The sequence below is a fragment of the Oryx dammah genome, unplaced genomic scaffold (genome assembly GCF_014754425.2).
Source record: "Oryx dammah isolate SB20612 unplaced genomic scaffold, SCBI_Odam_1.1 HiC_scaffold_5, whole genome shotgun sequence".
Lineage (NCBI taxonomy): Eukaryota > Metazoa > Chordata > Mammalia > Artiodactyla > Bovidae > Oryx > Oryx dammah.
Genome location: NW_024070189.1, coordinates 79,395,220 through 79,416,775, shown reverse-complemented (window position 1 = coordinate 79,416,775; position 21,556 = coordinate 79,395,220). Strand labels below are relative to the sequence as shown.

The 21,556-nt window shown below is 40.7% G+C and overlaps 1 protein-coding gene across 4 annotated transcripts in view; it reads left to right on the top strand.

Moving 5' to 3' along the window:
* Positions 1 to 329: 329 nt before the first annotated feature.
* The window catches only part of CEP120 (centrosomal protein 120), a 70,116-nt gene continuing 48,889 nt past the window's right edge, over positions 330 to 21,556 (top strand). Inside the window, exons 1-5 of one of the 4 annotated variants that reach the window (XM_040241717.1) lie at positions 330 to 501; positions 789 to 867; positions 7,936 to 8,092; positions 9,672 to 9,786; positions 14,751 to 14,892. In XM_040241717.1, coding sequence (XP_040097651.1) covers positions 819 to 867; positions 7,936 to 8,092; positions 9,672 to 9,786; positions 14,751 to 14,892 — 463 coding nt within the window. In that variant the 5' untranslated portion in view covers positions 330 to 501; positions 789 to 818. Of the gene's footprint in view, positions 535 to 788; positions 868 to 900; positions 1,015 to 7,935; positions 8,093 to 9,671; positions 9,787 to 14,750; positions 14,893 to 21,556 lie in introns of those variants that run through there. The other 3 variants (XM_040241718.1, XM_040241720.1, XM_040241719.1) reach the window with 3 other exon arrangements.

Here is a 21,556-nt window from a genome sequence, read left to right as displayed (position 1 = left end):
TGCTGCCAGGACAATTTTAGTTGATTTTAAGAGTTCAGACTTAAATCATTATTTTTCTAGGATTTAACTTTTAAGCAGTATTGACGTTGGTGGCCTAAACAGAGCTAGCTTTTTTGGTTTTCAAAATCTATATTGATGTATTTCCGAGGTTTTGTTTAGGACGAAAAGCAGAGAATACATTACATTCACTTTCCATACTGGTGAAGTTCGGGAAGGGTTTACTGCAGTAGTGCGCCTGCGCAGTTGATCTCCACTAAGTCGCCCGCTTTCCCCGGTCCTGCTAGCAGGGGGCGCTGTGAGGTAACGGCTAGTCTTTTTTTCAGGGCTCTGGAACGTAGCGTAAAAGGGTAGGAGGTGAGGCGGGCTGAGGGACGTTCTATCCTCGACTGCCCTGATCTCTATCACCCTTTGTCCTCCAGCCTCCCCGGGGCTCTGGGCCTGCGGGCCTGGTTGCTAGGCGGAAGCGGGGGAACTGCGGCGGCTGTGGCGGTAGCAGCCCGGGTGTGTGAAAAGCTTTTACGCCGGCGGCAAAAGGTCCTCTGGCGGCGGGCTCGTGTCTCCCTGCAGACAGGCCGGGCCGGGAAGCCGACCGGCTTTTGCCTTGAGTCGGGACCGGGTTGCGGGTGGACTGGCAGCCTCGGGCCGGGGAGCCGGGCGCGCTGCAGGCTGACCGCCAAGCGGGATTCGGGTGTCCGGGGCTGTGGGCCGGCGGCGGGAGCCTCTCCGGGAATTCGGCCAGGGGTAGCGGGCTGCCCGCCACTCACCCGGGCCCCTCTTCCTCCCAGCAGACCCCCGCCTACCGGCCGCCGACCGCGACCATGGTCTCCAAGTCCGACCAACTGCTCATCGTCGTGTCCATCCTAGAAGGTGAGCGACCGGGGACTTGGCGTTTGCAGCTGCTGCTTCCTAAATGTTAATAGAGTAGTGTGGGACCGAGGCTTTGTTAACCTGAAGAACCCTGTCATCGTCGCTGGTGCGGTCCCCAGAGACTTGTTTGAAGTTGTATGCCATAAGGTCTGTTGGACAGTTGATTTAAAAGTCCCCCAAGGGAGTGGGAGTATGAGAGCTATTAAGGGTAGGTGATATTTAGCGTGATTAGCCGTAGACCCAGAGAATGTTGGAGAAAGTTTCCATCACAGGCAGCATATCGATGCTGCTTATCATATGAGCTGAAAGAGTACCTGGAAAGCACGTTCTGTTCAGCGACCTCCTGGTATCAGTGTTGAGAACTTTGCTTTGACTCAGATACACATTTCTTGCATTTTTCAGAAGTGTTTATGTGTTGCATTTTCAGATGTCTTTGTGCGGGGCCGTTCAGTTTACAGGTCTCTACTGGGTGCTCAGAGGACTAGAGTTGTCAAGGGGGTCTATTGCACATGCCCGGAAGTTGGGTTTGTTTGGAGACTCCCTGAGTGTCAGGCACTGTGCTGGGAATAAAAACACGACAGACCTGGTTCCAAAAGCTACCGGTGTAGCCTGGAGAACAATAAAGCGGATCAAGGTGTGGACGAAGGAATGACCGCCTCTGTCTGGGGACGCTGGGAACGTTTTCCCAAAGGAGATGACTTTTTTTTTTTTGGTCCTAAAGAATGATTAAAAGTTTGTCAGGGGGAGAAAAAAGGAAGGAAGGGCATTCCAGGCAAAGGGAAGAGCCAGTGGTGTTTAAGGGATCGTAATGCCAGACATGTTCTTTGATTGCTTGAATTCAGTGTGGTTAGAGAACAGGAAAGTGGAGGATATAGGAGTTGATGGGTATATTGAAGTTAGGTTTTGAATAATATGACAAAAGGAGTCATCGTGAATGGTGAGAGGAATGGTTGGGGACCCCTGGCCTTCAGGGGAGATATCTCATGGAGGCCTGGCACTCTTTGGGAGGTGAGAGGAAAGAAAACATTTGGAGGAGAAGATGGGCCGGAATCCGTAGTGTCGGGGAAGATTTAACTGTTAGGTTACTGACTGTTTAAAGACATAGGACTAAAATCCCCTTGTAATTTGGTGAACAAAAAGCTCTTGGACTGTGGCCCATGCTATGAGGTAACAGAAATGTAAGGCACTCTTTCCCTTCAAGGTTGTAGAATTCTGTCTCCTTAGGGAGGTCAAATTAATGTGTGGGATATAATATGTTGGGATGTAATGTAAATAAAGTAAAAATAAATGATACAGTCTGTAAACACAGGTTTGGGAGGAGGATGAAGTTGATGGCCGAAGTACCTTGGTTGGTAGGTAATCAAGGATAGAGTCATTCCAGGTGATTAGACAACTCAGACCACTGTGGGCTTGAGTATGGTGGTTTCCAGAGAACCTGGAATTGGGAAGGTCAGTTAGGTGTTGCTATAAACATATGCGGAGCGCCAAGCTGTTCCTCCTTTTGTGTTTGTATTTCCATTCATTGTAACCACGCTGTTGCTTCAAGCCAAGACCCTGGGAGACATTGTCTTGCTGGGTTCCCTCTCCATCCCCAACATCCAAATGGTCACATCCAATGGTGTTGATTTTATTTTAAAAATAATAGTAGGTACTTTATATAACTTTTTTAAAAATGTAAACTTTTAAATGAACAAGTTTCCATTGTGGGTGCCTTGCTGTGGGGCTGTCATTATCCCCCTAATCTTTTGTAGTAATCTTCTCAGAAATCTGTTTCATAAATGTTTTCAGAAAACACTGTCCACCTTATCGTCAGGGGTAACTTCTGAAATGCCACTCTAATTTTCTTAAAGTCTTTTGATGTGCTGAGGGATAAGGTCCTGCTTAGAGTGGCATACATGGCCCTTTAGGGTAGACTTGTGACCTCCCTTTTCAGCCTTCTCTCTCCTGCTGTGTGTATTCATATGTTCCTGGTCCTTCGGCTATTTGAACTGCTTGCAATTTCTTGGCTATGCTTCTACAAGTGCTTTTTATTCAAAAGAAGATCACTGGGCCTCTACCATGAGCAAACCTTGGCCTAAGTACTAGATTCCACGGATGAGAATGGCAAGGGTTTCTGTTTTCAAGGTCTTCTTTGTCTTTGGGACGAGGCAGGCACCTGTTGTTCCCTTACTTATCCTCTGTTTTCAAGCTAATTGGAAGTTGTAGTTAGGATAGTCTGAAATTATAGGGAAATTCATGAAATTCATTTGTGAAACAGTGATCGATTAGAGCAGCCCACAGTGATGTGCTGAGTTCTCACTGGGAGAGCCATGCCCAGTGTGGCAAGACTCTTCATAGGGAGTTTCAGATGAGAACGTTAGGTTGACACTGACAGGTTTGCAATCAAGGTCTTTATGACCAGCTTAATTCCTTGTAAGCAGCTGGAACCAGAGTGAGTAGCAGGAGGGATGTGCTTATTTAACAGTGGTTAAACTCCCCTCACAGAAACCCCCTCAACAGACCTGCAGACATATTGGCTTTGAGATGCTTAGTGCTTATTTCTTTTTTAGTGTTTTTTTTTTTTTTTTTTTTACTGTGTTAAGTCTGTTTCCACTAGACCCTCAACTCTTCAAGAACACATACTCTGTTTTCTTTTGCATCCCATTTTCTGGTATTAACCTAACTCTGAATATGTCTTAAGCAACCTGAAGGAATGAAGTCAGACAGTACAAATGAACAGTAATGCATAGAGAGAATATTTTAATATTTCTTGATAGTGTATAGCGTTGTCATTCAAAATAACATGAATGAATGCATGTGTTTATTTTCCTTTGGCTAATTTGTAAAGTATCCTTTACTGTGTTAGTTCAGTTCAGTCGCTCAGTCGTGTCTGACTCTTTGGGACCCCATGGACTGCTGCATGCCAGCTCTCCCTGTCCATTGCCAACTCCCACAGTCGACTCAAACTCATGTCCATAGAGTCATGGACAGATGCCATCCAACCATCTCATCCTCTGTCGTCCCCTTCTCCTTCCCCCTTCAATCTTTCCTAGCATCAGGGTCTTTTCAAGTGAGTCAGTTCTTCATATCACATGGCCAAAGTATTGGAGTTTCAGCTTCAACATCAGTCCTTCCAATGAATATTCAGGACTGATTTCCTTTAGAATGGACTGGTTGGATCTCCTTGCAGCCCAAGGGACTCTCAAAGAGTCTTCTCCAACACCACAGTTCAAAAGCATCAATTCTTCAGTGCTCAGCTTTCTTTATAGTCCAACTCTCACATCCATACATGACTACTGGAAAAAGCACAGCTTTGACTAGACCCACCTTTGTTGGCAAGGTAATGTCTCTGCTTTTTAATATGCTGTATAGGTTGGTCATAACTTTCCTTCCAAGGAGCAAGCATCTTTTAATTTCATGGCTGCAGTCACCATCTGCAGTGATTTTGGAGCCCCCCAAACTAAAACTGTCATTGTTTCCACTGTTTCCCCATCTATTTCCCATGAAGTGATGGGACCAGATGCCATGATCTTCGTTTTCTGAATGTTGAGTTTTAAGCCAACTTTTTCAGTGTCCACTTTTACTTTAATCAAGAGGCTCTTTAGTTCTTCTTCACTTTCTGCTGTAAGGGTGGTATCATCTGCATATCTGAGGTTATTGATATTTCTCCTGACAATCTTGATTCCACCTTGTACTTCATCCAGCCCAGCATTTCTCTTGTTGTACTCTGCTTATAAGTTAAATAAGCATTGTGACAATATACAGCCTTAAGGTACTCCTTTTCATATTTGGAACCAGTCGATTGTTCCATGTCTTGTTCTAACTATTGCTTCGTGACCTGCGTACAGATTTCTCAGGAGCCAGGTCAGGTGGTCTGGTATTCCCATCTTTTTCAGAATTTTCTACTTTTTTTTGTGGTCCACACAATCAAAGGCTTTGGCATAGTCAATAAAGCCGAAGTAGATGTTTTTCTGGAACTCTCTTGCTTTTTTGATGAGCCAGCGGATGTTGGCAATTTGATCTCTGGTTCTTCTGCCTTTTCTAAAACCAGCTTGAAGATCTGGAAGTTCACGGTTCATGTACTGTTGAAGCCTGGCTTGAGAATTTTGAGTATTACTTTACTAGCATGTGAGATGAGTGCAATTGTGCGGTAGTTTGAGCATTCTTTAGCATTGCCTTTCTTTGGGATTGGAATGAAAGGTGACCTTTTCCAGTTCTGTAGCCACTGCTGAGTTTTCCAAATTTGCTGGCATATTGAGTGCAGTACTTTTACAACTTCATCTTTTAGGATTTGAAATAGCTCAACTGGAATTCCATCACCTCCACTAGCTTTGTTCATAGTGATGCTTCCTAAGGCCCACTTGACTTCACATTCCAGGATGTCTGGCTCTAGGTGAGTGATCACACCATCATGATTATCTGGGTCATGAAGATCTTTTTTGTATAGTTCTGTGTATTCTTGCCACCTCTTCTTAATATCTTCTGCTTCTGTTAGGTCCATACCGTCTCTAATTTTCTTGAAGAGATCTCTAGACTTTCCCATTTTATTGTTTTCCTCTATTTCTTTACACTGATCGCTGAGGAAGGCTTGCTTATTTCTCATTGCTATTCTTTGGAACTCTGCATTCATATGGATATATCTTTCCTTTTCTCCTTTCCCTCTCGCTTCTCTTCTATTCACAGCTATTTGTAAGGCCTCCTCAGACAACCATTTTGCCTTTTTGCATTTCTTTTCCTTGGGGATGGTCTTGATCTCTGCCTCTTGTATAATGTCATGAACCTCCATCCATAGTTCTTCAGGCACTCTATCAGATCTAAAACCTTGAATCTATTTCTCACTTCCACTGTATAATCGTAAGGGATTTGATTTAGGTCATACTTGAATGGTCTAGTGGTTTTCCCTACTTTCTTCAATTTCAGTCTGAATTTGGCCATAAGGAGTTCATGGTATGTGCCACAGTCTTGTTTTTGCTGACTGTATGGAACTTCTCCATCTTTGGCTGCAGAGAATATAATCAGTCTGATTTCAGTGTTGACCATCTGGTGATGTCCACGTATAGAGTCTTCTCTTGTGTTGTTGGAAGAGGGTGTTTGCTATGACCAGTGTGTTCTCTTGGCAAAACTCGGTTATCCTTTGCCCAGCTTCATTCTGTACTCCAAGGCCAAATTTGCCTGTTACTCCAGATATTTCTTGACTTCCTACTTTTGCATTCCAGTCTCCTATAATGAAAAAGACATGTTTTTTTGGTGTTAATTCTAGAAGGTCTTGTAGGTCTTCATAGAACTGTTCAACTTCAGCTTCTTAAGCATTACTGGTTGGGGCATAGACTTGGATTACTGTGATATTGAATGGTTTGCTTTGGAAATGAACAGAGATCATTCTGTCATTTTTGAGAGTGCATCCAGGTACTGCATTTCAGATTCTTGTTGACGGTAATGGTTACTCCATTTCTTCTAAAGGATTCTTGCCCACAGTAGTAGATGTAATTGTCATCTGAGTTAAATTCACCCATTCCAGTCCATTTTAATTCTCTGATTCCTAAAATGTGGATGTGTTCACTCTTGCCATCTCCTGTGACCACCTCCAATTTGCCTTGATTCATGGACCTAACATTCCAGGTTTCTTTGCAATATTGCTCTTTATAGCATCAGACTTTACTTCCATCACCAGTCACATCCACAACTGGGTGTTGTTTTTGCTTTGGCTCTGTCTCTTCATTCTTTCTGGAGTTATTTCTCCACTGATCTCCAGTAGCATATTGGGCACCTACTGAGCTGGGTAGTTCATCTTTCAGCATCCTATCTTTTTGCCTTTTCATACTGTTCATGGTGCTCTCAAGGCAAGAATACTGAAGTGGTTTGCCATTCCCTTCTCCAGTGGACCATGCTTTGTCAGAACTCTCCACCGTGACCTGTTCATTTTGCGTGGCCCTACACAGCATGGCGCTCATGGTTTCATTGAGTTAGACGAGGCTGTGGTCCATGTGATCACATTGATCCTGTTACTGTGTTAACAGGAAAATTAAGATTCAGGTAAATTTGTTTTTGCTAATTTGATTATTTCTTAACTCTCTAGATAACCTGTTCTATACTAAATACTGGTATTTGTTGTTGTTCAGTTGCTCTGTCTTGTCTGACTCTTTGTGACCCCATGAAGTGCAGCATGACAAGCTTCCGTGTCCTGCACTATCTCCCAGAATTTGCTCAAACTCATTACCATTGAGTCAGTGATGCCATCCAACCATCTTGTCCTCTGTTGCCCCCTACTCCTCCTGCCCTCACTCTTTCCCAGCATCAGGCAGTCACCTCTTTGTTTCAGATGGTGAAGGTATTGGAGCTTCAGCTTCAGCATCAATACTTGTAATGAATATTTAGGGTTGATTTCCTCTAGGATTGACTGCTTTGATCTCATTGCTATCCAAGGGACTCTCAAGAGTCTTCTCCAGCACCACAGTTTGAAAGCATCAGTTCTTCAGTGCTCAGATTTCTTTATGGTCTAACTCTCACATCCATACTTGACTACTGGAAAAACCATATCTTTGACTATATGAACCTTTGTTGGCAAAGTGACATTTCTGCTTTTTAATATGCTGTCTAGGTTTGTCATTGGTTTATTCCAGGGAACAAGCATCTTTTAATTTTGTGGCTGCAGTCACTGTCCACAGTGATTTTAGTAATATCTAAAATTGGTATAATCACATTTTTAACACTTTAATTCTGAATGTTGTTGAGATCATTTCTGCTCAACGTGTGAACCAAGAACAACACCGTTGACATCTCCTGGGATTTTGTTAGAAATGTAGAATCCTGGGCCCATCCCAGACCAGTTGAACCAGAATCTACATTTTAACAGGACCCTGGGTGATTCATTGCACATTAGTGTTAGAGAAGCATGAATTTATTAATTTGACTAATGTTTTTATGAATCATGAATTTGAGTATATATGTGAGTATGTGCTAGTGAGTTAGTTTATGGAATACATGATAAGTTAACCACTGTTAACATGTCAGATTTTAAAACTTATGTGCCAAGGGACCATATTTGATTTTTATACACTTCCAGTTAACCTGTACAGTCTTTTTTTCTAGGTCGCCATTTCCCCAAACGTCCAAAACATATGCTTATAGTAGAAGCAAAGTTTGATGGAGAGCAGTTGGCTACTGATCCTGTGGACCATACAGACCAGCCGGAATTTGCTACTGAGTTAGCCTGGGAAATTGACAGGAAAGCACTTCATCAGCACAGGTGACTGTTATCTTCAGTCTGTTCAGCTCTTGTTTCAATTTGTGATGTGTGTGTGTGCCCGCACATGTGCGCATGCTCACAGGTACTGTGCTGTGCTTAGTTGCCCAGTCGTGTCCAACTCTTTGTGATCCTATGGACTGTAGCCCACCAGGCTCCTCTGCCATGGGGATCATCCAGGCAAGAATACTGGAGTGGGTTGCCCTGTCCTCTAGTGGATCTTCCCAACCCAGGGATCAAACTGGGGTTTCCTGCATTGCAGGTGAATTCTTTACCATCTGAGCCCACCAGGGAAGCCCAAGAATACTGGGATAGGTAGCCTATCCCTTCTCCAAGGGAACCTCCTGACCCAGGAATTGAATTGGGCTCTCCTGCATTGCAGGTGGGTTCTTTACCAGTGGAGCTACTGTGTGTGTGTGTGTGTGTGTGTGTCACACACACACAGACATATATCTAGGTAAGCATCCCTGGTAGCTCAGGTGGTAAAGAATCTGCCTGCAGTGCAGGAAACCTGGGTTTGATTGGGAAGATCCCCTGGATTAGTCCATGAATTTCTTTGAAATGGTATTAAATTCCTAGAGGATACTAGAATTTTGCATTTCATCTTGGTGACTTCTGGAATATCTGCTCAGACAGTGTCTTCATATTGAGATATTAGTGCCTGCGTTGGTGTTTGTGTATATGATTGTGTTAGTATAAAGTGGCACCACTCTGTATTTAGTAGACTGAGAAAATAACACAGATAAATATAAATGATGATTTTTGTGCCCAGTGCAGGGTTCATAGTCATTCCATTAGATGATGGCAGTGACGGCAAAATCCATTCAGCTTGTTATATGTGTAGGGGTTCCAGACTCAAGCCATGTTGCACAAGTCAAGCTCATGCTTACATGATCTTATCATATATTACACTGAATTGTTTTTAACTTAATTTTAATAATTTACAATGTTGTAACATTTAATTCTTGTTTATTTCATTTTTTTTTTTAGTAACAAAAAGAGTTATTAGCATATAAATAGGGATTTCCCTGGCAGTACAGTAGTTAAGGCTGCCTTCCAGTGCAGGGGTGCAGGTTCCATCCCTAGTCTGGGAGCTAAGATCTATGCCTCAGGGCCATAAACCTGAAACATTAAAGAGAAGCAATATTGTAACAGATTCAATAAAGATTTCTTTCATCTACATAAAAAAATCTATTAAAAAAAGCATATATATGTGTATTCAAAGCTTTGTGTGTAAGTCAAAGAAAAACAATTTAAAATCAGTCTTGAGGATTAATGGTAATTTTTGACTTTGAAAGCATTCTGTGTGTCACAGAAGCTTGAGAAACATTGACCTAGATGTTAGCTTCTTGGATGAGAGAGACTTAAAGTGTTGTTTTTTTTTGACATGTTTTGTGTATTAGTTGGTATATAGATAAGTAGACATAATTAATAGTTCATGCCAGTTCTACAGAATAGATATGGGTTATCCAACGAAATAATAGTTGTCTTGAATAGTAGTAAGTAGCTTTTTCAAAGCTAATAGGAAGTTCAGTATTAAGCAAAAGTGATTTTATTTATCACATGAATTGTTATGTTACAGGCTACAGCGTACTCCTATCAAACTGCAGTGTTTTGCCGTGGATTCTTTAACTTCAGCCAGAGAAACCATTGGTTATGTTGTTCTAGACTTAAGAACTGCTCAAGAAACAAAGCAGGTACTGACCTTTTGATGTTTTGTTACTGATTCTGTCAAACAGTTATTTTCAGTAGATAAGAGACTGATGGAAAGGACATGGACTGTTAGACCTAATAGGTCATGGGCTCGTACCATGGTATATGGTATGGTAGTTCTTAGTTCTTAAGGTGGATTTGGTTTAGAAAATCCTGACCTTTTGATCCTTCCTTTGACCTAGACCTATCTCTCAAAGAAACTTCTGAGTTCAAATCTGTATTCCAAGTTGCTGTTACCTTTACGTTTAACATGTTCAGCTCCTGCACTTCACCTTCAAAGTGCTCCTCTTTTACAGTTCCTTGCTTCAGTGATGTTCACTGCTCTCCTTCCAGACGTCTTCCTTGATACTTCCCTTTCCTGGCCTCCAGAGCCAACCCTTTGCAGTTGGTTTTCCCTCCTGATCCATCTAATAGCTTGCATTTCATGCTGCCATCTCAAGCCACTTACCGAGGCTGTCATGTTGTTGAGCCAGTAAGTCATGTCCAACTCTTTGTGACCCCATGGACTGCAGCACACCAGGCTTCCCTGTCCTTCGTTATCTCCCAGAGTTTGCTCAGATTCATGTCCATTGAGCCAGTGATGCTGTCTAACCATTTCGTCAGTGGTGCTATCTGACCATTTCATCCTCTGCTGCTCTCTTCTCTTTTTGCCTTCAGTTGTTCCCAGCATCAGGGTCTTTTCCAGTGAGTCATCTCTTCACATCACACGGCCATGGTATTGGAGCTTCAGTTTCAGCGCAGTCCTTCCAGTGAATATTCAGGGTTGATTTCCTTTAGGATCGACTGGTTTGATCTCCTTGCAGTCCAACGGACTCTCAAGAGTCTTCTCCAGCACCGTAATTCAAAGGCATCAATTTTTTTGGCACTCAGCCTCCTTTACGGACCAACTCTCTCTTCCATACATGACTGTTGGAAAAATCATAGCTTTGGCTATATGGACCTTTATTGTCAAAGTGATGTCTCTATTTTTTCTTACACTGTCAAGGTTTGTCATTCCTTTCCTTCTAAGGAGCAAGCATCTTTTAATTTCATGGCTGCAGTCATCTTCTTCAGGGATTTTGTAGCCCAAGAAAATAAAGTCTGTCACTGCTTCCATTTTTTTTTCCCCTTCTATTTGCCATGAAGTGATTGGACCAGATACCGTGATTTTTGCTTTTTGAATGTTGAGAGTTAAGCCAACTTTTTCACTCTTCCCTTTCACCCTCATCAGGAGGCTCTTTGGTTCTTCTCTTTCTGCCATTAGAGTGGTGTTTTCTGCGTGTCTGAGGTTGTTGATATTTCTCATGGCAGTCTTGATTCCAGCTTGTGATTCATCCAGTCTGGCATTCCATATAATGTACTCTGCATATAAGTTAAATAAACAGGCTGACAATTTACAGCCTTATTGTACTCCTTTCCCAGTTTTGAATCAGTCAGTTGTTCCCTGTAAGGTTCTGACTTTTGCTTCTGAACCCGCATACAGGTTTCTCAGGAGATAGGTAAGGTGGTCTGGTATTTCCATCTCTTTAAGAATTTTCCACAGTTTGTTATGAACCATGCAGTCCTTTCCTCAGCTATGTTAGCCTGGTTAATGAAGCAGAGGTAGATTTTTTCTTGAATTCCCTTGCTTTGTCTATGTTCCAACAAACGTTGGCAATTTAATCTCTGGTTCCTCTGCCTTTTCTAAACCCAGCTTGTACGTCTGGAAGTTCTTGGTTCACATACTGCAGAAGCCTTGCTTGAAGGATTTTGAGCATAACCTTACTAGCATGCTAAATCAATGCAATTATACCCTAATTTGTACATTCTTTGGCACTGCCTTTCTTTGGGATTGTAATAAAAACTGACCTTTCCCAGTCCTGTGGCCATTGCTGAGTTTTCCAGATTTACTGACATATTGAGTGCAGCACTTTAACAACATCATGTTTTAGGATTTGAAATAGCTCAGCTGGAATTCCATCACCTCCACTAGCCTTGTTTGTAGTGTTGCTTCCTAAGGGCCCCTTAACTTCAGACTCCAGCATGTCAGGGTCTAGGTGAGTGACCACACCATCGTGATTATCTGGGTCATTAAGAATTTTCTGTATAGTTCTTCTGTGTGTTCTTGACACTTCTTTTAAATCTCTTCTGCCTCTGTTAGGTCCTTACTGTTTTGTCTTTTATCGTGCCCATCCTTGCATGAAATATTCCCTTGGTATCTCTGATTTTCTTGAAGAGATCCCTAGTCTTTCCCATTCTGTTGTTTTCCTCTACTTTGCATGGTTCATTTAAGAAGCCCTTCTTATCTCTCCTTGCTATTCTCTGGGAACTCTGCATTCAGTTGGGTATATCTTTCCCATTCTTGCTTTTTGCTTCTCTTCTTTCCTCAGCTATGTGTAAAGCCTCCTTTCCTCAGCTATGTGCAAAGCCTCCTTTCCTCAGCTATGTGCAAAGCCTCCTTTGCCTTCTTAAATTTCTTTTTCTTTCGGATAATTTTGGTCACTAACTCCTGTACAATGTTACGAACCTCTGTCCATAGTTCTTCAGGCACTCTGTCAGATCAAATCCCTTGAATCTCTTCATCGCCTCCACTGTATAATCATAAGGGATTTGAATTAGGTCATACCTGAATGGCCTAGTGGTTTTCCCTACTTCTTTCAGTTTAAACCTGAATTTTGCCAGCTTTCATAGCAGCCCTCTAATTGGTGTCCCAGCTTCCTGCTCCTTGCATGCCTTTTGTATTACTTAAGAGTAAGGGAACTTCTTGAAACACATTTGTTATGTAAATAGTATCCCCTTGGCAAGATGGTAAAACAGCTCAGGGTCTTGATTATGCTTTGTTATTGAAAATGCTTCTTACGTCTTTTAAGGTATTTTACAACTTTTTTTGTATGTTACTGATTTTAGAAGTTCTTAGTTTCAGTTTTTCTTAATGACAGTTTTTGGTCCTACTTTCTTCAGAAAATAAGAAGATATTCTCTCTTATTTTAAAGTCCTTGATGGATTTGGATCTTAAATGAGGATTCTGTGAAGAAAAATTTATCTGTTACTGACATTTCTGCTCCTGGTAGAAAGATAAAGGCATACCTCATTTTTATTGCACTTCAGTTTATTATGCTTCACAGATACGCTTTTTTTTTTTTTTTAAACCAATTGTGACAACTGGTTGTCAAGGAGATCTGTTTCCAGCAGCATTTGCTCACAGTTTGGTAACTGGAATATTTCAAACATTTTCATCATTACAATAATCTATGATCAGTGATCTTTGATGTTACTATTGTAAGAAGATTATGACTCACTGAAGGCTTAGCTGATGGTTAGCATTTTTTAGCAATAAAGTATTTTTTAAATAAGGTATGTACTTTTTCTTTAGGCATAATGCTGCTGCACTCTTAAACTACAGTACAGTGTAAAGAGAACTTCTGTATGCACTGGCAGACCCAAAAACTTGTACGGCTCCCTTGATTGCAATAGTCAATTTATCGTGGTCATCTGGGACCCACCTTACTATATCTCCAAGAGTATGTGTGTAATTGCAGATAAGCCAGGCAGTCTGGCCCAAATTTGGAACTATTCAAAAGAAACTGAAATGCTTTATAAAAAGGACTTGTTTCTCCTCCATCCTTGGGTCACCTCTCTTCCCCCCAAGTCCTGAGAAAGGTTTTCCTTCTAGGGTTAGACCCAGAATACTTGTGTAGTTTCTTTGGTTAAAGAGAAGGTAACTCCTCTGAAGAGAAGGATGTCTGAGCCAAACTCTCGCCTCTAAATGCTCGTGGTGTGGCTTTTACCTGCTTAGTCCTTTAGGACAGTTAGTCTTCATATTGGTGAACAGAGTTAAAAAGGAATGTTTCAAAAGTATGTTAGTTTTGGGAAAACTAAATATTGTCTTGCTTAATGTTTTTTGTTTGCCAGCAGAAATATTTGAAGTTGGATAGTAGAATATTTTAATTTCAGGGTAAATTGATTCTCTGTAAATAAACACAAACAGAAGAAACCAGATTTGTTTTTCTGAGGTAATACCAGAAAAATAAAATATATCATAAATTCTGCGAGCAAATAAAAGTCTTTTTTCTTTTAGGCTAATGCTTACAGTTAGAAAATATCTGTTATAAATACAGCAACAAACTCTTGAGTTTTTGCCTTAAAAAAAACTTGGTTATGGATTTAAAAAAATACGTATGGTTTATCTCATCCTATTTTACCTATAAACATAGTTTGAATATAAAGCTGCAGTTTCTGGTTCTGATCACCAGTTCCTTTGCCTTTCTATTACAGTGTTCAGGGTAAGAATGCTGTTTATAGGGACTGAAATGGTGCCCCTGCAGTAATGGTACATGTGATCTTGGGCCATGAGATTTTGCCTGCTGATTGGGGTATTAGAATTCTTGAGGTTACTTTTGGGTTTGAGGGGAGGGGGTGGCTATTCAGGTATTTTAGGATTCCTCATTCTGTGAGAAAGCTTTTATATTTTGATATCAGTCAAATACATGGCTCATAACCCAGAACTCTACCACTAGACCTTACTTTAGTATTTTGTTTGTGCTTCTATTAACACTAAGCTTTTCTTTTCCTGATTTGAAATAAACAGAACAAAGCAGAAATGTGGCAGGCAGAAAAGGTATAACAGAAAAAGTGAAAAATTAGCGGTTAGAAATTGGAAACCTGATAGTCTTTGTTGTTGTTATAAGGGATGAAGTAAGACAGATGATATGAGTGAAGATAGAAATACACATACCTGTTGAAGCATAGGAATAAAAACAAGCAAGGCAATCTAAAGTTTTGCTTGTTTTTTTTTTTTTCAACAGGAAACTGTTAGTTTCCTAAGCAAGATTCATTTCTTTTGAAGAAAATGTGGGGGAAAAATACTTTAAAAGAGGAGGAAGTTCTGAGAAACTACAGGAAATATATTTACAACCTTATAGAACATTTCCCACTACTGTTTATTTCCTATTAACTATTAAGGAGTTTTGCTTTTTTTGTTACTCTCTAGGCACCAAAATGGTACCAATTGCTGAGTAATAAATACACCAAGTTCAAGTCTGAGATACAGATAAGCATTGCTTTGGAAACAGACACAAAGGCACCAGTGGACAGTTTTAAAGCGAAGGGAGCCCCTCCTCGTGATGGAAAAGGTTTGTGCGTCATCTCTAAGGTTATTCTCTGCGAAGTACACCTGTGGACTAGAATTTCAGGAAGGGAGGTGTGGAGGTATTATAGGGAGATAAATGCAAGGGTGTGAACTGGTTTTACTCCAGAGCATCAGACAAATGCTGTGACGTTGTTACACACGAACACTTGTTGCTCTTTGCTGTTGTCTTCAAAAATTAGCAAAAAGGAAAGATTGTGTTTTCATTGTTTGATATACAGCAGAATAAAGCAGAATTTTGTATTGTTTATAAAAATTGCTTCTTAGGAAAATTTTCTTCCTTGGATGAGTTCAGGGAAACCAAAAATGTCTTTATTGGTCTCTATTAACGCAGCTGTAGTTTAAGAAAACCTTCATTTTTTTTCTTTAATAAACTTTTGGTTTTTTAGAGCTTTTTTCAGGTTCACAGCAAAATCAAGTGGGAAGTACTGAGTGTTCCCAAATACTACCCCCCTCCCCCACAGCCCTCCTCACCACTAGCAGCATCTCCCACCAGAGTGGTACATGTATGCAGTTGATGAGCCCACCCTGACATGTCATTATCACTCAGTGCCCATAATTTATATTAGGTTCTGTCCTTGGTATTGTGCATCCTGTAGGTTTTGACAAGTGTGTAACGACACATATCGATGGTTGGAGGATCCTACAGAATCGTTTCACTGCCCTGAAGATCTTCTGTGTTCTGTTTGTTCATCTCTCTTCCCCCTCTAACCCGTGGCCACTACTGACCTTTCTACTGTCTCCATAGTTTTGCTTTTTCTAGAATGTCGGATTGTTGAGATCATGTAGCATGTGGCCTTTTCAGATTGGCTTCTTTCACGCAGTAATATGCATTTAGGTTTCTTCCAGGTCGTTTTGTGGCTTAATAGGTTGTTTCTTTTTAGATCAGTTCATTTGCTCAGTTGTGTCTGACTCTTTGTGACCCCATCAATCGCAGCACACCAGCCCTCCCTGTTCATCACCATCTCCCAGAGTTCACTCAGACTCATGTCCATCGAGTCAGTGATGCCTTCCAGCCATCTCATCCTTGGTCGTCCCCTTCTCCTCCTGCCCCCAATCCCTCCCAGCATCAGAGTCTTTTCCAATGAGTCAACTCTTATGAGGTGGCCAAAGTACTGGAGTTTCAGCTTTAGCATCATTCCTTCCAAAGAAATCCCAGGGCTGATCTCCTTCAGAATGGACTGGTTGGATTGCAGTCCTTGCAGTCCAAGGGACTCTCAAGAGTCTTCTCCAATACCACAGTTCAAAAGCATCAATTCTTCAGTGCTCAGCCTTCTTCACAGTCCAACTCTCACATCCATACATGACCACAGGAAAAACCATAGCCTTGACTGGACGGACCTTAGTTGGCAAAGTAATATCTCTGCTTTTGAATATGCTGTCTAGGTTGGTCATAACTTTTCTTCCAAGGAGTAAGCGTCTTTTAATTTCATGGCTGCAGTCACCATCTGCAGTGATTTTGGAGCCCCCCCAAAATAAAGTCTGACACTGTTTCCACTGTTTCCCCGTCTATTTCCCATGAAGTGATGGGACCAGATGCCATGATCTTCGTTTTCTGAATGTTGAGCTTTAAGCCACCTTTTTCGCTCTCCTCTTTCACTTTCATCAAGAGGCTTTTTAGCTCCTCTTCACTTTCTGCCATAAGGGTGGTGTCATCTGCATATCTGAGGTTATTGATATTTCTCCCGGCAATCTTGATTCCAGCTTGTGCTTCTTCCAGTCCAGCGCGTTTCTCATGATGTACTCTGCATAGAAGTGAAATAAGCAGGGTGACAGTATACAGCCTTGACGTACTCCTTTTCCTATTTGGAACCAGTCTGTTGTTCCATGTCCAGTTCTAACTGTTGCTTCCTGACCTGCATACAGATTTCTCAAGAGGCACATTAGGTGGTCTGGTATTCCCATCTCTTTCAGAATTTTCCAGTTTATTGTGATCCACACAGTCAAAGGCTTTGGCATAGTCAATAAAGCCGAAGTAGATGTTTTTCTGGAACTTTCTTGCTTTTTCGATGATCCAGCAGATGTTGGCAATTTGATCTCTGGTTCCTCTGCCTTTTCTAAAACCAGCTTGAACATCAGGGAGTTCACGGTTCACGTATTGCTGAAGCCTGGCTTGTAGAATTTTGAGCATTACTTTACTAGCATGTGAGATGAGTGCAATTATGCGGTAGTTTGAGCATTCTTTGGCATTGCCTTTCTTTGGGACTGGAATGAAAACTGACCTTTTCCAGTCCTGTGACCACTGCTGAGTTTTCCAAATTAGCTGGCATATTGAGTGCAGCACTTTGACAGCATCATCTTTCAGGATTTGAAACAGCTCAACTGGAATTCCATCACCTCCACCAGTTTTGTTCATATTGATGCTTTCTAAGGCCCACTTGACTTCACATTCCAAGATGTCTGGCTCTAGGTGAGTGATCACATCATCATGATTATCTGGATCGTGAAGATCTTTTTTGTACAGTTCTTCTGTGTATTCTTGCCACCTCTTCTTAATATCTTCTGCTTCTGTTAGGTCCATACCATTTCTGTCCTTTATCGAGCCCATCTTTGCATGAAATGTTCCCTTGGTATCTAATTTTCTTGAAGAGATCTCTAGTCTTTCCCATTCTGTTGTTTTCCTCTATATCTTTGCATTGATCACTGAAGAAGGCTTTCTTATCTCTTCTTGCTGTTCTTTGGAACTCTGCAATCAGATGCTTATATCTTTCCTTTTCTCCTTTGCTTTTCGCCTCTCTTCTTTTCACAGCTATTTGTAAGGCCTCCCCAGACAGCCATTTTGATTTTTTGCATTTCGTTTCCATGGGGATGGTCTTGATCCCTGTCTCCTGTACAGTGTCACGAACCTCATTCCATAGTTCATCAGGCACTCTATCAGATCTAGGCCCTTAAATCTATTTCTCACTTCCACTGTATAATCATAAGGGATTTGATTTAGGTCATACCTGAATGGTCTAGCGGTTTTCCCTACTTTCTTCAATGTAAGTCTGAATTTGTCAATAAGGGGTTCATGATCTGAGCCACAGTCAGCTCCTGGTCTTGTTCTTGTTGACTGTACAGAGCTTCTCCATCTTTGGCTGCATAGAATATAATCAATCTGACTTCGGTGTTGACCATCTGGTGATGTCCATGTGTAGAGTCTTCTCTTGTGTTGTTGGAAGAGGGTGTTTGCTATGACCAGTGCATTTTCTTGGCAAAACTCTATTAGTCTTTGCCCTGCTTCATTCCACATTCCAAGGCCAAATTTGCCTGTTACTCCAGGTGTTTCTTGACTTCTTACTCTTGCATTCCAGTCCCCTATAATGAAAAGGACATCTCTATTGGGTGTTAGTTCTAAAAGGTCTTGTAGTTCTTTATAGAACTGTTCAACTTCAGCTTCTTCAGCGTTACTGGTTGGGGCATAGTCTTGGATAACTGTGATATTGAATGGTTTGCCTTGGAGACGAACAGAGATCATTCTGTCATTTTTGAGATTGCATCCAAGTACTGCATTTTGGACTCTTCTGTTGACCATGATGGCTACTCCATTTCTTCTGAGGGATTCCTGCCCGCAGTAGTAGATATAATGGTCATCTGAGATATAAATGGTTATTCCAGTCCATTTTAGTTTGCTGATTCCTAGAATGTCGACATTCACCCTTGCCGTCTCTTGTTTGACCACTTCCAATATGCCTTGATTCATGGACCTGACATTCCAGGTTCCTATGCAGTATTCCTCTTTACAGCATCGGATTCTACACTTACCTACAAACAAAGGTAGTTTAGTGTCTTTCTTCCCAACCTGCATGACTTTGTGTTTCCTTTTCTTGTTTTACAGCAACAGCTAGGATTTCCAGTGTACTATTGAAAAGCAGAGTGAAAGGGGATATCCTTGCCTTGCTCTTGATTCTGGTGGGAAAGCCTCTCACCTATAAGTATGATGTTAGCTGTAGATTTTTATAGATTCTCTTTATCAAGGTAAGGAGGTTACTCCCTATTTCTAGTTTACAGATAGTGTTTTCTCATGAGTAAGTGTTGGATTTTGTCAGATGCTTTTTCTGCATGTATTGATAAGATCGCGTGAGTTTTCATCTTTAGTCTGTTGACATAGTGGGTTGTATTCATGGTTTTTTGAATGTTGAACCAGCTTTGTGTACCTTGAATAAATCTCATTTCGTTGTGGTGTATAGTTCTTTTTATGTGTTCAATTTGATTGTCTAATTCTTGGTGAGGCCTTTTACATCTATGATCATGAAAGATGTAAGTCTGTTGTTTTCTTGTAATGTCTTTGCCTAGATTTCATATTAGGACGATGCTAGCCCCATATAATGAGTTAGGAAGTATTCTCTCTGCTTCTGACTTGTGAAAAAAAATTGTAGAGGATTGGTATAATTATGGTGAACGCTAGATAGAATTCACCAGTGAACCCATCTGGATCCAGTACTTTCTGTTTTCTGAAGTTATTTATTCAGTTTCATTATATAGGCCTATTCAGATTGTTTCTTCCTATGTATGTTTTGGCAGATTGTTTTTAAAAAGAATTTTCTGTTTCATCTAGGTTATCAAATTTGTGGACATAGAGTTATTTATAGTATTCTTTCAATAAACTTCTAATGTACATGAAATCTATAGTGATATCCTCTCTTTCATTTTTGATGATAGTAATTTGTGTCTCCCCCTGCCCCTCTCCGCCGCACTTTAGGCTGGCTATATTCTTACTGATCTTTTTCAAAGAGACAGCTTTTGATTTTGTTAATTTTTTTCCATTGAGTTCTTGGTTTCAATTTCATTGATTTTGGTTCTAGTTTTTATTTCTCTTCTGCTGACTTTTAATTTTATTTGTTCCTATTTTCTTAAGATGAAAGCTTAGGTTATGGATTTTTTTTTGTCTTTTAGTATGCCTTATAATTTTTTATTGAAAGATGGACGTGATATGCTACAATGAGTGGTAATGGGGAGGAGAGCATTCTATTCAGAAGATCAGTTTCAGTCTTTTGGTGAAGACATGTCCCCTGTACATTTTGGGCTTGTCTGACACTAGATTTTGGTTAGGCATCTTTGGCAGCGTATCAAGATGCTCTGTTCTTATTGAATCTTACTGGTTGATGCACTATTTTGATTTAATCTCATTACTGATGATGGTAACTTGATTATTTGATTAACGTGGTATGTGTCTGTGTTTTCCTTTGTAATTAATAAATATTTTGTGGGGAAGAGTTAGATATTTAGAAAAATATTCTTCCTCATACCTTCAATTTATTCACTTATTTATATTATCTAAATATGGACTTACAGTTTTCTCTTAGTTTAGTGGATTATAATCTTTAACCATCATTATTTGTCAGAGATTTGAGCATTAAGAACTCTTTCAATCACCTGTTTTTTCAGTATGTCAGTAATTCTTTGAGCTTTTTTTTTTTTTTTTTTTGCTATAAGAAGATAGTCTAAGTTCATCGTATACATTCCCTGTCTCATTCCTGGATTCAGCTATTTCTGTAAGGAGCTCTGCTTCTTTTTAGAAAAGTATGATGTTTAGAAGTCAAGATGTGGCTGCTAGGTGTGCTGGTTGCTGTTGGGCTGTTGCCGTTCCCATGTATGTGTACACACTCAAACCCATGCATATTTACATATATACTTTTGTATATTTATTTGTCCATATATATACCTAACAACATATACTCGCATTGACGTGTTCAGTCCTTTTACTCCTTCACCACAGGATTCATCCTAGTGTTTTCCCTCTCTGATAATGAGTAATGAGACCCATCATAGTTAGTATTTTAACTAAGTACTTTATTAAAGTACTTGTCAGGTACTATGCCAAGTGCTTTATTTTATCTAATTTGATCTTCTCAACAGCAGTGTAAAAGATTTTAAGAAGAAAAACTGGAAACTAAAGGAGTGGTATAATCTCCCCATACAACCCACCGAATAGCCAAACTAGGGTTGGAACTTCGGTCTGTGTGACTGTGGTGGTTGTGCTCTTAACCATTCAGCTACTTTTAGCCAGTGCTCCCATAAGCATATTTCTTCAGGATTAATTCCTGAAGGTGTCCGGGTTTGCTGGTGTATAAGGTATGCACGTATAAAGTTTTGGTAAGCCCTGATTTGTTACCCTTCAAAAGGTTGAACTAGTCTGAGCCTACCAACATGGACAGTGCTGACTTGCTAGCAGTCTCCCTAACACTGAATATTGTCTGTTACTTTAGTGTTATGTAGTTTCATTTTTCAGCTTAATTGGTTGCAAAACCCCCTGTCCCTCTGCCATCTCTTCATAATGAAGCCTGTTTGCTTATATCTGCTATCCCCAAATTGTTTATGGTTTTCTGTTATTCCTAGAACACTGTCCAAATGTTGCAGCATGGCCTTCAAGAAGACTCTTTATGGTGTGGCTTCTCCTTTTTCTGTTCCTAAGTCCTTGCGTTATGGTCCAGCATGCCACACCTGTTTCAGTTCTCTAACCACATCCTTTCTCTTGCCTCTTGAGTTTTTGTGTATATTGTTCCTTCTCCCTAGAATACCTTTTTCCTCTATCTAGTCACTTTGCTCTTTTCAGCCAGGTTTTGCTAATTTTTCAGTTCACAGTTTAGATTCGTTTCCTTCAGGCAACCTGTGATGCCTTTTCTATGTGGTTTATTAAACTGAAGTCAAAGGAAACCTTACTGAGATAT